General features: G+C 44.9%; 3 protein-coding genes across 10 annotated transcripts; 2 read left to right on the forward strand and 1 right to left on the reverse strand.

Moving 5' to 3' along the window:
• The first annotated feature begins 629 nt into the window (after positions 1 to 629).
• On the forward strand, positions 630 to 5,294 carry LOC133109669 (cyclin-L2-like). 3 transcript variants are annotated; one of them, XM_061219131.1, is made up of 10 exons: positions 630 to 920; positions 1,126 to 1,200; positions 1,324 to 1,433; positions 1,555 to 1,675; positions 2,524 to 2,588; positions 2,957 to 3,056; positions 3,206 to 3,464; positions 4,170 to 4,260; positions 4,438 to 4,533; positions 4,691 to 5,294. In XM_061219131.1, the coding sequence occupies exons 1-10, from the start codon at positions 663 to 665 to the stop codon at positions 4,872 to 4,874; spliced, it is 1,359 nt and encodes a 452-aa protein (XP_061075115.1). In that variant the 5' UTR covers positions 630 to 662; the 3' UTR covers positions 4,875 to 5,294. The 3 variants fall into 3 exon arrangements, with proteins under 3 accessions (XP_061075115.1, XP_061075116.1, XP_061075114.1); XM_061219132.1 differs by having other exon boundaries at positions 4,438 to 4,512; XM_061219130.1 differs by lacking the exons at positions 4,170 to 4,260; positions 4,438 to 4,533; positions 4,691 to 5,294 and adding an exon at positions 3,553 to 4,159.
• On the forward strand, positions 4,922 to 8,958 carry LOC133109672 (olfactory receptor class A-like protein 4). The gene is made up of 5 exons (XM_061219140.1): positions 4,922 to 4,986; positions 5,706 to 6,637; positions 7,260 to 7,523; positions 7,674 to 7,928; positions 8,268 to 8,958. The coding sequence occupies exons 2-5, from the start codon at positions 6,368 to 6,370 to the stop codon at positions 8,478 to 8,480; spliced, it is 1,002 nt and encodes a 333-aa protein (XP_061075124.1). The 5' UTR covers positions 4,922 to 4,986; positions 5,706 to 6,367; the 3' UTR covers positions 8,481 to 8,958.
• Positions 8,959 to 9,565: 607 nt separating this feature from the next.
• LOC133109670 (OTU domain-containing protein 3-like) lies at positions 9,566 to 14,590 on the reverse strand. Of its 6 annotated transcripts, none has more exons than XM_061219137.1 (9): positions 14,268 to 14,590; positions 12,729 to 12,917; positions 12,481 to 12,629; positions 12,114 to 12,226; positions 11,564 to 11,686; positions 11,243 to 11,381; positions 10,977 to 11,158; positions 10,138 to 10,278; positions 9,566 to 9,991 (listed from the first exon to the last, which is right to left on the reverse strand). In XM_061219137.1, the coding sequence occupies exons 1-9, from the start codon at positions 14,270 to 14,272 to the stop codon at positions 9,944 to 9,946; spliced, it is 1,089 nt and encodes a 362-aa protein (XP_061075121.1). In that variant the 5' UTR covers positions 14,273 to 14,590; the 3' UTR covers positions 9,566 to 9,943. The 6 variants fall into 6 exon arrangements, with proteins under 6 accessions (XP_061075121.1, XP_061075118.1, XP_061075120.1 ...); XM_061219134.1 differs by having other exon boundaries at positions 12,729 to 13,027; XM_061219136.1 differs by having other exon boundaries at positions 12,729 to 12,950; positions 13,453 to 14,590.
• Between the last annotated feature and the right edge of the window lie 29 nt (positions 14,591 to 14,619).

The following is a 14,619-nucleotide window of genomic DNA, read 5'->3' on the forward strand; positions in this document are numbered from 1 at the left end:
TTTTTATTCTTCAGATGTGGAAGCTACAGTTTGTCTGATACTGTCCCGAATGTCAATGCCACCCATACTACAGGTGGCGCCATGCTCACACACTTGTCAACTGAACCAGTGGATTTCTGTTGTGGGCAGTCAAATGAAAAAGCGATCCAGGTTATTTAATGGGTAAATGTCTTGCCAAAAGTCTAGTCAATAGGAAGATTTTTTCTAACAAAACGGATGCCACAAGTCTGTAAAACATCTTCATTCGTTCAGACAATAAACCAATTTATTTTCCATGGCGCAAATCTACAGATTTAGCTTTCTACGACATCTGATGTCTCATCGTAACATGGCTTTAAATCACCAAAACTCCGCAGTCACAGTATTTTGGTGAATTTATAAATGCTGTGCCAATAGTATTCTTCAACATAACAAAGAATACATGTAGACAACATCGTACAGAGAAAACGTTTCTCAAATGCAGTTATATCATCTTGAACGTGACCTTTAAGTGGTTAAAAAAACGGGGCGTCTATGTGACGTGCCTTTGTCTGGATTGGCTTAGAATGGTCGTTTTATGAAACAGCCAATCACAGTCAGGTACTTTAAATAGTGACAATCCAATGGAACAGGGTCAAACCGGAAGTTACCGCAGTTACGACGTCTATCCGTTTCCTGGCTGCATGCTGCCCACAACAGAAGTTATTATTATGGCTCCCGGAGAATTAAGGATCCCTGGTGAAGCGGAGGATGGAATTCTTATTGGCGATAAGCGTTATTCTGGTGTGACTTTAACACTGGATAATTGTCTTCTCTCCCCGGATCGACTGGAACGAAGTCCCTCGGCTGAGCAGGGACTTCCGCTAGATACGGAGGAGCAGCTCAGAACTCAGGGCTGCGAGTTGATACAGGCCGCTGGGATACTGTTGAGAATGCCGCAGGTCAGTGGACTCATATGGCAAAAACTTAGTAAGTGTAAGATGAAGCGATAAACGTGCAAAGAAAACGCAATGCTTGAAGAGAAAGAAAATATGGACATAAGCAGTTGTGAGAGGGTAGCTTGCCTTATCAATGAAAGGAAATTGTGGAATAGGGGAAGGGAAATCAGTCGCCATATTACACAACAATTTATTTATCCCTCTCCAGGTTGCCATGGCGACGGGGCAGATTCTGTTCCAGAGGTTCTTTTATTGTAAATCTTTCATCAGACATTGTGTAGAGGTGAGGACACGCACATAATGACAGTATTTCAGTCATTGTTGCTTGACTTTGTGCCTTAAAGTTGACGCAGATCTGCTGTCCTTGTCAATCCTGCACACCCCCTCCCACTTTCACGACTCCCAGACTGTGGCCATGGCCTGCGTCCATCTGGCATCGAAGATCGAGGAGGAGCCGCGGAGGGTTCGGGACGTCCTCAACGTCTTCCACCGTCTGAAACACAGCAGGGGGAACAGGTGAGCAGAGCACTCCAGACATGATTAGGTAATCGCCGGATGGTGGGCCCTCTCCTCCATCCTCAGCACACGTTAGCAAACGCTAACTCACTCCACCTTCTCTCCTATCTGTGCCCGCCAGGACGGCCCCACCTCTCCCACTGGATGCGAACTACATTAGCATGAAAAGTCAGGTGATCAAAGCGGAGAGAAGGGTCCTGAAGGAGCTGGGCTTCTGTGTGCACGTCAAACACCCGCACAAGGTGAACTGCGCTAACATACCTAATGCTTCCAGTGGTGCCTTCTTCTGCCTGTCTTTATAGCTGTATCCTTAGTGTTTGCAGACTTTGCTCTGCTCTGATATAAGCGCAGGGATGCTAGTGTGGGGTTGTGTTGTGCTGACTAGCCGTACAGTTGAAGATACCTGGAGAGCAGTCAGTATCCTTGTGGTAAATGTCAGCATCCCATACACTGCACACTAGGTTCACTGTTCAAAGCTCAATGTAGTTTGCAGATTGTTTTTCAACACAGGTGCTTGTAGGATAAAAGGGTGCTTGCAACCTATCATACGATAGCCAAAAAATAATGTAATACATTTATGAAATGTTTCCAGTGTAAAACATTTGGTTGGCTTGAATTTTGTCAGTCATTATGAGACCTATAATATTTTCATCTGCCTCTTCATTAGCATTATAAGTGTTCCGGATTGTAACATTGGTGCTACAAAATCGTATGACTTGTATGGATTGTCTGGAATGACTTCTTTACCAATTTTATATGAATGTAATCACTAGGTAAAAATAGTTAAACTGTTACTGTAAAAAAAAAAAAAATTTAAATTGTTGCTTCATTCACTGTCATCGTAACAGTGTGATTAACTTAAAAAAAAATTATTATTATTGGTTACACCAAAAAAAATAAAGCCTTTAGCACATGACTGTTCTAATCAGTGTGGTGTAGTTTGAATGTATTTCATTATGTTGCCCCAGTCACATTGGGCTGGGAGTGAGCATATGGGGGAAATGTAAGTGTTTATGACAGTGACAAGCTGCTTCAGTGCTTTCCTCTTCACTGCTGTGGCCCCATTTTGTAACGGTGTTCACTGTTTCAGATCATTGTGATGTACCTGCAAGTGCTGGAGTGTGAGAAGAACCCTAAGCTGGTGCAGATGGCATGGTGAGTGTTTTTCCACGGTTGTAACACTGTTCCTTCTGTTCCTGAAATCACATCCTCGAGGGCAGATAATTGCTGGTTTTACAACCTCCCTTTACCTGCCATTCAGGTGTGAAGCCAGTCTGGCCAATCAGTAGCACTAATTGATCAGTTGCTTACCTGGGGGGTAAGGAAAATGGTGCCAGATTTGGGTGGGAACTCTATTGTTATACCCTTGCTATGCTGCTGTGAAATTTCTATTTATTAATGGCATGTAATTTTATAAATCCTGTGTAACTGGTTTTTGTGTGGTCCACTACAAAACAAATTGCTTGGGTATAAAATAATGAATAATGTATTCGCCACTGTATCCTCCTTCCGCCCTCTCCCAGGAATTACATGAACGACAGCCTTCGAACGGATGTGTTCCTGAGATTCAGCGCGGAGACTGTGGCCTGTGCCTGTATCTACCTGTCTGCCCGATCCCTACAGGTAACACACCGCCTGTGTCACATGCACAGAGGTACTGTTAGAACTGTACATGCTCTCCAACGTCAACACAAGCCAGAGCATTAGATAGCAGTCAGAATTAAACGCACACATACACCCGTCCAGCTGCAGAACCTCTCGCTCCACCACAGATCCCGCTGCCCGACCAGCCCCCCTGGTTCTGGCTGTTTGGGGCCTCGGAGGAGGACCTGAGGGAGATCTGCCGACGCATCCTGAGGCTCTACACCCTGGCCCAGACGCCCCTGCCCAAACTGCAGCAGCTGGTGGCAGAGTGTCGGTACGCCCTGGACTCTACCCGGGTGAAGCCTGGACAGGGAGGGGCGCTTCTGTCCATCAACGGCACCCCCACCCTGGACGCCCCCACCAGCTTCTCCCCGACGTCTAAGCCTGGTGAGCCCCCCCCCCCCTGCTCAGTATGCACAATTGTGATGGTCTACACACCATTCATTCATTATCCTAACCCGCTTATCCTGAACAGGGTCGCAGGGGGGCTGGAGCCTATCCCAGCATACATTGGGCGAAAGGCAGGAATACACCCTGGACAGGTCGCCAGTCCATCACAGGGCACACACACACCATTCACTCACTCACACACTCATACCTACGGGCAATTTAGACTCTCGAATCAGCCTAACCTGCATGTCTTTGGACTGTGGGAGGAAACCAGAGTACCCGGAGGAAACCCACGCAGACACAGGGAGAACATGCAAACTCCCCACAGAGAGGCCCCGGCCAACGGGGATTCGAACCCAGGACCTCCTTGCTGTGAGGCGGCGGTGCTACCCACTGCGCCATCCATGCCGCCTGTCTACACACCAGTGGTGCCCAATCAATCATGTAGTTTGGAGGGCTGATACCCAGGTTTTCAATCCAGTCAATCACTACACCTGCTTTTCAGTAAGTAACACCCCTTCAATGAGAGAGGATGGAACTAATTAGTGAAATCAGCCAGAAATGAAATTGGTTGGAATGAAAACCTGCATCTTGGCCCTCCATAGCACATGATTTGACAGCACTGATCTACACTATGCTGACATCGCAGTCCATTTGGTTTCTGATTGTGGTTACATTAATTCTGTCCCCCTTTTCTCACAGTGTCTCCTGCAGGTGTCCAGGTCAACCGGGAGTCCCCTCTGTCTCAGGTGGCCCTGAAAAAAGCCTGTCGGAAGCTCAGCAACGGGGACGGGTAAGACAGTGCCCTCTGCTTCAGACAGTGCCCTCTGCTTCAGACAGTGCCCTCTGCGGCAGATATCTTTAAGCTACACTGTGTTCCAGCTTAATTTTCATGCTGTGATGTAAAATCGGCGCATGTTTGTGTAACCCGTGTCTCTCCTGTCCTTCCCTTGCTGTGATTGCCTCTCAGGAAAACCAGGCTGAGCCGCAGCGATGAGAGAAGAGAAGAGAAGTCTGAGTCTCCCGCCCACAGTCCCAGACGCAGGTGTGAAAGGGTTAAGATGGAGTGAGTGACTGCGGGGGAGTCTGAGAGGGAGGGGAACTGAGGGAGGACATGCTGACTAACTGGCATGTAGATGCTGAGGGGCTCCTCTGTCCACTGATGAGTTCTGACTGAGCCAAAATGGCTGACGTGGTGCGCTCTTTCCCTCTGTCTTCCTCAGACGCAGTCGCAGTGTCTCCTCTCCTGTTCGCTCCCTCTCTCCTACCCACCGCAGGAAACCGCCGCCCGCAGGCCGAGAAAGAGACCGGGAAAAAGAGAGGGAGCGAGAACGGGAACGGCGGAGGGAGAGAGAGCGAGAGCGAGAAAGAGGGAGGAAAGAGAAATACGCAGCACATAGGAGATGATGATCATGATGAAGACCACAGTGATGAGTCGATGATTATGAGGGCAACAAGGACAACGCAAGAAATGACCCAATACTACAGCTGGAAAATATTATGGACCAAACTCCTTCAAGTGAGCCATATCTTGTAGTCTGTTTTATATTGTCATGTCTCAACTGTTGTGACAGGAGAGACTATCATTGGTTACTGGCACAACTGTGAGCTTTATACATTTTCATTTTTTATAAAATGCATACAATATTGGTCTCCTGGCTGACTGGTCATAAAAATCATGGGCATGGTGCCTACTCAAGAAGAGTTTGTTTGGGAGATATGGCCACAGTAGAGCTTTGGACCTTTTTTCTTTTTTTCTTTTTTTTTCTTTTTGGGAAGAAATGTAGGAGTGAGAATTTTTAAATAAAGAGGATAATTTTTCAATGAGCTGTTTGCTTTATCTTCCTTTTTTATGTTTGTTTCTGAGAGTGTGAGGTGGTGATTTGGTTACAAAGGTTCAGCACAGTGGAAACCGTGGCTTTGTGAGCTTCAGCCGTTCAGATCTCAAAGCTGAGAGACTGCCTCAGGATCTAGCCCCTACCCCTTGGTCTCGCTTCCATACGAGCCATACCTCTGGTTTTCAGAAATGTCTAGGATGTCCCATCAGCCCTATTCCCTCGTCTGTGATTGGCCCATCATGTAATGTCAGCAATACCTCACACCAACGGGTGGAGTGGGACACATTTTTGGAATCTGTGTGTCTCTTCCATTCAAATTCCAAAGTAACCGTGTCAACCATTGCTTTCAAATGACCGCTCTCTCATGTCCACTTAAAATGTGTTGTCTCTAACCCTTCAGGTGTCTTGTTGGTCCCCTGGAGTCAGAGGATAAAGAAGCAAAGAAATGTCGTGCAGCAATTAATGATGCTGCTAACGAGGTGTGTCCCAATTAGGGGAATTAATGAATCCCCTGTGTTGCAGTAATGTGCCTATTCAGCTCCCAGCAGGGGTGCCCTCAGTGCCTGGGCTCCCATAATCCTCTTAACCCCTCCGTCTCTGCTGCCAGTGTGCTGCTGCCTGTGTGCTGCTGCTTGTCACCCTCACATTTGTTGAATATGCAGCAGCCACAGTAGATCAGGTGACTACGACTATTCCATATTTCAGCCAATGGTTGGATGAGCCGGTCCAGGAGAGGGCGAGTGTATGGGGATCCTCATTTGTTGCGTGATTAGTGGTCTCGTTTGTGTACCCAAGCACCAAAAAAGGAGGAGTGGCTATGTTTCAGCCATGGAAAATTGTGGCTATAAAGGGGATTGTACGTCGCACTTCAACGACACCAACACATTATCAACTATTAGCAGGTTTGAAATGAAGGGGAAGCGTAGGGCAGATAGGTGGAGCAAGGAGAAGAGGGCAGCACGGATGGTGCTGGCATAAAACGAGGGGGCGATAGCAACAGAGCAGAGTCACGGTCACGGTCCGAATAGGCAGCGAACACTACTCAAATACTAGCGTACAAAAATGACTGATGAAGAAACTGCAAGCTTGGATACGATTGGAATGGGTCTGCGAGTAAATATTTCCCCCACGCAGATAACCTTCTACATTATGCTGGTCGTTCTCGGCATCTTGGGAAATGGCACGGTAGTCGCCGTGGTTGGGGAGAGTGTATTCTACGACAGTGGTAGCGGGAAGGGCTCCGATCTCATCCTGGTCAACATGGCGTTGTCAAATCTGTTGGTGTCACTGACAAGGAACTCACTCCTGGTGCTGTCTGACTTGGGACTGGAGGTATGACTGCTTCTAGAGGGCTAAAGACCGTAACCGATTTGGGGCCACTTACACAGAACTGCATTGAGCTGTGCTGATTTGCTAAATCTTTGAAGAGTATGTTTTTTTGGAATATTTTTCAAAATTCTGTTGGTGTTCTAGAACGTCATTGCTTTCAATTAGCGGTAACAATTAGCACTAGCGTTGCAATATTCAGTTAATCACATTCTAATCAAGTATGTGATCTTACACCTGATTTTGGTGAGCAGACACAAACTGCAGTTCCTCTGTTGCACAGGGGAACGTTCCTCAAATATTATCGAGTTGCACTACACCCTGGAAATGAAAAATGCCTTAGAAAGGCTTACCCCACTATTCTGTGATTTTTTTTTTTTTTTTTTTTTGTAATGTTTGTACGCCATAATAAATGTAATTTCCAAATATTGCAAAATAAATTGCATAAAACATCAGCTTCAACACAGGAAACGTTTCCTGCAGATTCTATTCAAGTCCCTCTTTCTCTCGTGCTGAATGAATCTGGTACTGCCGTAAGTTTATGGCATCGCCTCTTCCCCGCTCTTCCAGTAGCCACTCTTCTTGTGCTGCAGTGATGCCCCCTCCGTTCATCTCCCTCTCTCTACAGCTGTACTCCTCCAGAGAGTGGTGCCGGTTTCTGATGTGCACCTGGGTGTGGCTTCGCTCCGTCAACGTGTGGTCGACTCTGTTCCTCAGCGCTTTCCACCTGCAGACCCTGCGCCGCGTGGCCCCTTCTGGGGCCAACCTGTATGGCCCCCGGGGGCCCCCCAAGCCCCTGTTAATGGGGTTGGGTTCTATCTGGGCCCTCAACCTCCTGTACTCGGTCCCTGCTTTCATCTACTCCACTAGTGGTGACCGGAACAGTACTGAGGTGAGTGTTCAGAAAAGGTTTGTGTGCCGTAAGTGTTGCAGAAAATGGAAGTATCATTCACCAGTTTCTACATAAACAAATGTCTTTGCTTAATAAAAAGCTGTTTTCTTAACACGGTTCTTGATTGGTCTCCTCATCTCTCCACACGAGACTCTGATGTTGATCAGCAGTACAACACGGCCCCTCCTGGGCTGTGTGTGGGACTTCCCCTCACCCTATGGCGGCTTGGCGTATGCCACCGTTTCCATGGTGATCCACGAGACCATGCCCATCATCCTAATGACCATCACAAACCTGGGCTCCCTGTACACACTCTACGCTCACGGACGATCGCGTACAATCAGCCACGTGGCCCAGAACGCCCCTGTGATTCGCAGGGTCCCAGCCGAGAGGCGGGCTGCCAAGGTGAGCAAAAGCGAATGCCCCAAGTCACATCATCTCTTGGCCAAACCAGTCAGACCTGTGTGACTTCAAGGGACCAGTGTCACACTTTAAGGTTGAAGTTCAGATATTCTTTACAGGAAAGACTATATGTGGTGTATTGCCAATGCAAATAATTTCAAGATGACTGAAAGAATAACAAAAGTTACAATGCATTGCAGTTTTATTGGCATGGCAGAATTTGTATGTGCTTGGCAAATATGTTGGATATATGTTGGAGCCAGAGGCACAGTAATTCTTGTTAATAAGCTGTACAAGTGTTTAGCTCTTATTAGCATCTCCAACAGTTCCCTCTCATTACAGGTGATTCTGGGTCTCATCATGTTGTTCATTGTGTCCTGGGGGACCAGCATCATCTCTGTGAACTACTTCAATTATAACCGCGGCTCGTCTGCTGAGTTTCTGCTGGTTGTGGCGCGCTACGCCAACACGGCCTTCATCGCCCTGTCTCCCATGGTGCTGGCGATCGGACACCGCCGTCTCCGGGCTGTGTTCAAGTCTGTCATGATTCACTGACAAGAGCAGCAGATAGGCTGCTTTACCATAGAAAGGGACCAAGAGGATCGTTCTGATGAGGTTCAAACTGGAGTTTTGAATTTCTGAAATGGTCTTTTTCGATCCATGTATGATTTGAATGGTTCATTTCCAAACAACTTTAGGAAGTATTGAAGTATCTGGAGTATTTTCCAATGCTACTTTGTAGTGTAGTGTAAAACAAAAACAAAAAAACAGAAGCATGGCAATCACATCCATCAAGCCAAAATATTATTTGGGCACCCGTCAGAAATGCAGCTGCTAAAACAGCTGAAATTAATTTGTGGGCCGGTTTCATTTCACAGAAATGACCAAAAAAATATGTAACTGAGCTTTTTTTGCCCTTTCCCTCTTCATCTGCTTTATATTCTTTTGAGTCCATGCCATTTGCCATCCACAGTAACTCTGACTACACTGGCCTAAAGGCTGTGGTGTAAGATAAATAAAATAATATAATTGTGATTCTCTCAATTGTCGGTTCTACTTTCCACAAGTACTGGAACTGCGCTGAGAATTTTAGACATGCACCCCATGCGTTAACAATGGGGTCAACAAAAGCATAACAGTTCTCCATAAAATAGCTCTAGTTACAGTATTTTAATGGAACTCCCCAGGTGCCCACAGGAGTGTGGGCAGATCATGGGGATGTTCCCAGGATGCTGATGTGAACAGTAATAGCTGCTATGAGGCGAAGAGAGACCTTTCCTAATATCCCTAATGTGCGTGTGGCTACCTCCAAGTGAGAACCCGTTTTTAATGTCCAAGGTCGTAAAATGATGGGAGGACAGATCTAGCAGTAATGGATGAGATTATATTTATACTGCTCGTTTCTGTTGCCAGTGGGCTCAATGATCCATTTGTGTAATTTTTCATTCTTCAGCATTACAGCCATTATAAATTTATTTAACTTACTTCAGCCTATTTAGGCAATCATAAGCTAATCAGATAATGACCGATAAGAAGCTCCAGAACTGTTAATTAAAACTTTAGACATTTAGTACAATTGGAATTGGGAATCTATTCCACAAATAAATAATGATGTAATACAAAACACAAAAAAGGTGTAATACAGGTGTACAGATACAGTATATTACAGGTATCATTTATTAATTATGGAATATCATTTATATAATGTATGAATATTCCACTTTAAAAATATACCTTTTGTTTTTCTGTGCAAATGAAAATTGTCCAGCAGTTTCTGTCCCTAAGTAACATGCAGTAGGTTCACCTTCAAAGCAGGAATAGTTTCTAAACACTCCTTGCAAAAAGAATAGACAACAGCGAAACACGCCTTTCATTAAATAAAACTAAAAGCTTCTTCTCCTGGTTCTTTAGACATTAATGTGCACCCTGTTTTCATACTACATACCTTGCAACAATGAGATCTCAAGGCCAAATCTCCAATTCCCACGCCTCTATTGCGGAAATATCTCCATTATTTCTTAAACCAAAGAGCCGAGGACTCCTGCACATGCTCCACTGTACATACTCTGTGAATCACAAAAACAGCATGGTTTTGCCTACACTGGCAGCATTGGCAGCAAACGGGTCCTAACCCAATCAGTCAGCGCTTAGCACTCTGGAATGGTGCATGCTCAGTGTCATTCTAGATGCTGAGTTTGTTGAAGGCTGGTACCAAAGTGACTGCTTCTGACTGGTTCTGGTCCTGGTCCTGGTCCTGTGAAGCCCTGCTGGGTTGGACCTTCAGTCTTTGCCTTTCCTCTGGCCTCTTGTTCTTTTCCAGACACAGCGGTTCCTTCCTGTCTTTACTTGCTACCTAGAAAAGGAGGAAGACAGTCATACAAAAATGAATTACTGAAATCAGTGAATTCATATATGCGTTTTATGTAAATGTATACAATTCTATACATTTTGTATTTTATGTGTGTGTGTATATACAGTATAGATGGGTGTAATTAACTGCAAGCCTGGAACACTTAGTGACATTATCACCACCAAAATCCTATTTTAGTCTGAGAAGGATACTAAAATAACACTTATCTACATTTTCCCCCTGCAAACTAGGATGTCAGACTCTTAGATCTCAGCTTCGGTATAAATATATGAAAATCCCCATATATTTGTATATTAAATTCATGCGGCTCATTAACAATTAGTTTGTCTCATTATTACTTTGCAGTTTATTTTAATCGACAGTGTCTGACACGTTTCAAAGCAGCCATAAAGTTTTGTTTGGTTTCATCCATGGCTGGGCAGCTTGTTTCCTGAAGGTTTTGTTTTCAACAGTTACCTTGGCTCAATTAGCAACAGAGATTTCCCAGTGCTGGTTCACTCCTAGATTAGACTTTACTAATACAAATGAGTAGAACCTTTATTATAGGCATACAAAAACAGTCCTGAACAGTCATATACGAGTTTATCTTGAAGTTCTTATTAGCTACACAGATATCTCCTAGATTAGACTTCACTAATACTGTATCACAGGCAAACAAATGGGTCATAGTCCGTATGTACTTTAGTTGCGTGTGCGGTGCAGCAGTCCGCTGGCTTGCCGTCTCTGTGTGCTGCTGATGTGACGGTGCCAAAGATGCGTGCGCCCGTTCCTGACGCCTCCCACAGGGTGGGCCGTGACACGGTGGTCCCATCAGTGTCCTCCCCCTTGACCACCCGGAGCGGCCTACTGCTCGGAGCTTGACCTGAGGGAAGCAGCACTGAATCAAGAAACAGCTCAATGCCCAGCACGCACACACAGATCCTGGGATGTGGTCAAGTTGCCTGACCAGATGCACTCTGGGACACAAGCCGGCGCAGGATCAAATCCTCGTCATCGGAATGGGTGGGAGGGGAAGCGGTCTGTCTGTACCTCTGCCAGTCTCCTGGCTGCCGAGACGCACACTGACCCCTCGACTGGTTCAGGTTCTGTGAAATGTAAAAATAACTGAGAGAAAGAGCAATATTACAAACAGTCACAGCCGTTTGTAGACAACAATAACTAATCAATGAATTTGGGATAAAATTGGACGATACAAGCTGCAATGAAACCAATGTAAAAATTCTCAAAAAAAAAAAAAAAATTCAGACGAGCTTTGAAGACTCCAAACCTCAATGCGCAGAAGGGTTGGGCTCTCAGAGTTATCACCAATGGGCCGCACACTATCGTAATGGTCACCATAGCGATAGGCAATATGAAGCTCTCGAGCTGCAGGTTTATCAGAGCCATTTATCTGAAAGTGGGAGACAAACATACCTTACATTTGGAACAATCAATACATTTAGATGTCTTTGGTTTCATCCTTACTCGATAGATTCTGTACCAGTTTAATGCTTGAGACCAAAGAGTTAAGAGATACAAGATGCTACAAACGCTGATCTAGGAATGTTGTTTCTGATCTTGGAATGTTGGAATGTATTAATCAGGTGAATGCACTTATGTTTTTTTCTATATTGTAAGTTGCTCTGTATACTAAAATAATGTTATGTAAACAAGAGAAATATACAAAATGGTGTACAGATATAAAGTGATCATTGTCATGATGCAATTTCCTCTCAAGGCAAATATGTAACATGACAATGAAACAAACAACAGATAAGCACACTAAATATAATAAATGAGCAGAGGTGAGGACAGTGGAAGCGCCCAGGTGTGATCACCTCCCACATCAGAGTGTTGAGCTGGTGGATGATGATGCGCAGCTGGTGGCTGCGTGCAAATGCTACGATCGCATCATTTCCTGCGAAAGTGCCCGGCTGAGACAGGTTAGACACTGCGGAGAGGGAAACGGTCATAATAAAAGGAGTTTTTATTTTTGTAACCCCAAACCCATACCCACAACTCTCCTCAACATTTCAATCTACCCTCACAACGGACCTTCAGTCTCTTTAATTTGATCCTTCTTGAATTCTTGAAATTAGAACATATTTTTTGCCCTTGAGCGTAGATGCTCATCCATCCCTCCCTCCCTCTCTCCTATTTTCATCTCTCCTCCACCCCCACCCCCACCCCTCTCCTTTCCCTTACAGTACTCTGTGAAGGGAATATCATCCTCTACAAAGGGCTCAAAGTCCTGCCGGTGAGCCTGCATGTACTGTACAGTCTCCTGACGCAGTCGCAGGTGTCCGCGGGAGTGGCCTTCCAGCTGATCCCCCAGGGCTCTGAACAGGCAGTTCCTGAGGGTAGACACACAGGGGAGGGAGGTGTGTACCATAATGAAGCGTCACACAAACACGGGGAGAGCAGAACAGTGACACTCTTACTTAACCTCTCACCCGTCTCCGGGCACCTCCCGCACTTTCAGTCTCAGGGCTTGCAGCTGATTGGTGAGGCTGACAAATTCATTGCCCACTTCCTCTCCCTGTGGGCGATTCTTCCAATCATTAGCCAAAGTCCTGCAAGCAGTGTGCTCGTCCTGCTTGCTCTCCACATGGCTCTTTTGCACCAGCTTTCCTGGCGACTTCCTGGACATGGACATGCACTGACTGGATGATTCCCTAACAGATAATTTACAAGGAAAACAACCCAGTGCAGACTCACTCACACACTCTTATGATGTTTGTAAAGAAAAGACCTGATGGTACAAAGGGTTCAGAGAGAGAGAGAAAAGGGACATACAGTTACACAGACCAGTAAGTGATAACAGAAACAATGTGAGTCTTCAATATAAAACCATTTAATTAAAATCTTATTATGTGTGGACAAATATACAAGTTAGACTGCGTGACTAATTACACTTGGACCCATAATACATCTTCTGCATTTACATCACACTCACAGGTTAAAAGCCCATTTCACACTTGCAGCAGGCTCACAAATTGACCATATGGATTCATTTATGTGTGGACGCCAATGTGTAACGCAATCAGAAACCAAAGGACCAGAACACCTTGTCATATGCATCACACAATGAATGCAATGACACTGTATATCCTAGTAGCAACTGCACGAAGTAACGGTAGCATAAAAGTACAAATAAATACGGTAACGTAAACTCACCGTGTTCCGAACACCAAGCTAGCTCACTCATTTTCCAAACAGTGCAACTTTGTTGACGAATAAATAAATGTATACTTCCAGATCAGCTTTGGTTTTTGTGTTTAAAGTCTTAATTCCTTGCTTTTTAATAAAAACTGTCGTATACGCGATCCATTTCCGCATACAGTAACATGGTAATGGTGATCCACTGTAACATTGTTGTGGGGAAGCTGTTGCTAACGTGAGACTACGAATCGGGCAAGCTTATTCGGCTCAGCCTGCATAACAGAGTGAATAGGTGTTCGGACCATCGTGAGCTAACACGGTCTTCCGAACACAGGGAAGTTATTTGGTTATTTGTCGCTTTTTCGATAAAAATTGGTCCAATTCACAACAATCAAAGTGTTTTAGTGTCTGTGATAGTCAATAAGCAACCATAATAATAAACCACATTCCTCAGCAGAAAAACTACCATTGTATAGACGATAACTTCTGGTGGAAGCAGGCGCTTTCCCGTGTTCTGTTCGGAGCACGGTGAGTTTACGTGTATAGAATAAAAACAATGAGCAATCAAGATAACGCTACGTAACTAAAGAACTAACTTAGTCTAACTAGACCAGGTGAATCCAAGTCTGCATTATATATCTAGAGCTAGGCTAGCGTTATGTTAGCTTAATTTAGTTAGAGTAAGTTAGCTCTATAGGTAAGCTAACGATAACACAATCGCGGGCTAATAAGTTGTTGTAAATAGCTACTGAGCGTAGGCTAAACGTTAGCTAGGTATCATCTGCTAATTTTTAATAGCAAACGTAGTTGGTAGTTCTAGTTCTACCTACTTCATTCGAATATTTTCTACTAGCGCTGTCGTTAAACATCCAATGTGGAGCCTAGCTTACGTTAGCTAGCTTAGAGATGTAGCTAGCTGGTCGTTGCTATAGAGCTAAGGTATCAAGGTAACGTTAGCAACTGGAATAATATGACGTTATGGAAACCTGCCAAGGTTAAACAGACACAATACCTTTCTCTTGGTATCGGTACTAATGGTAGTGTTATTAAAACTGCTAATAATATTACAGAAATCCATAAATAAACTTAGCAACCGAATTCTGATAACAGAGTTTGTTTATCCATCAGTTTCTCTCCACTGGCTACAGCCCGGCACGGCTTCCGGGATACAGCAGCCTTCTC

This window comes from Conger conger, chromosome 14 (genome assembly GCF_963514075.1).
Source record: "Conger conger chromosome 14, fConCon1.1, whole genome shotgun sequence".
NCBI lineage: Eukaryota > Metazoa > Chordata > Actinopteri > Anguilliformes > Congridae > Conger > Conger conger.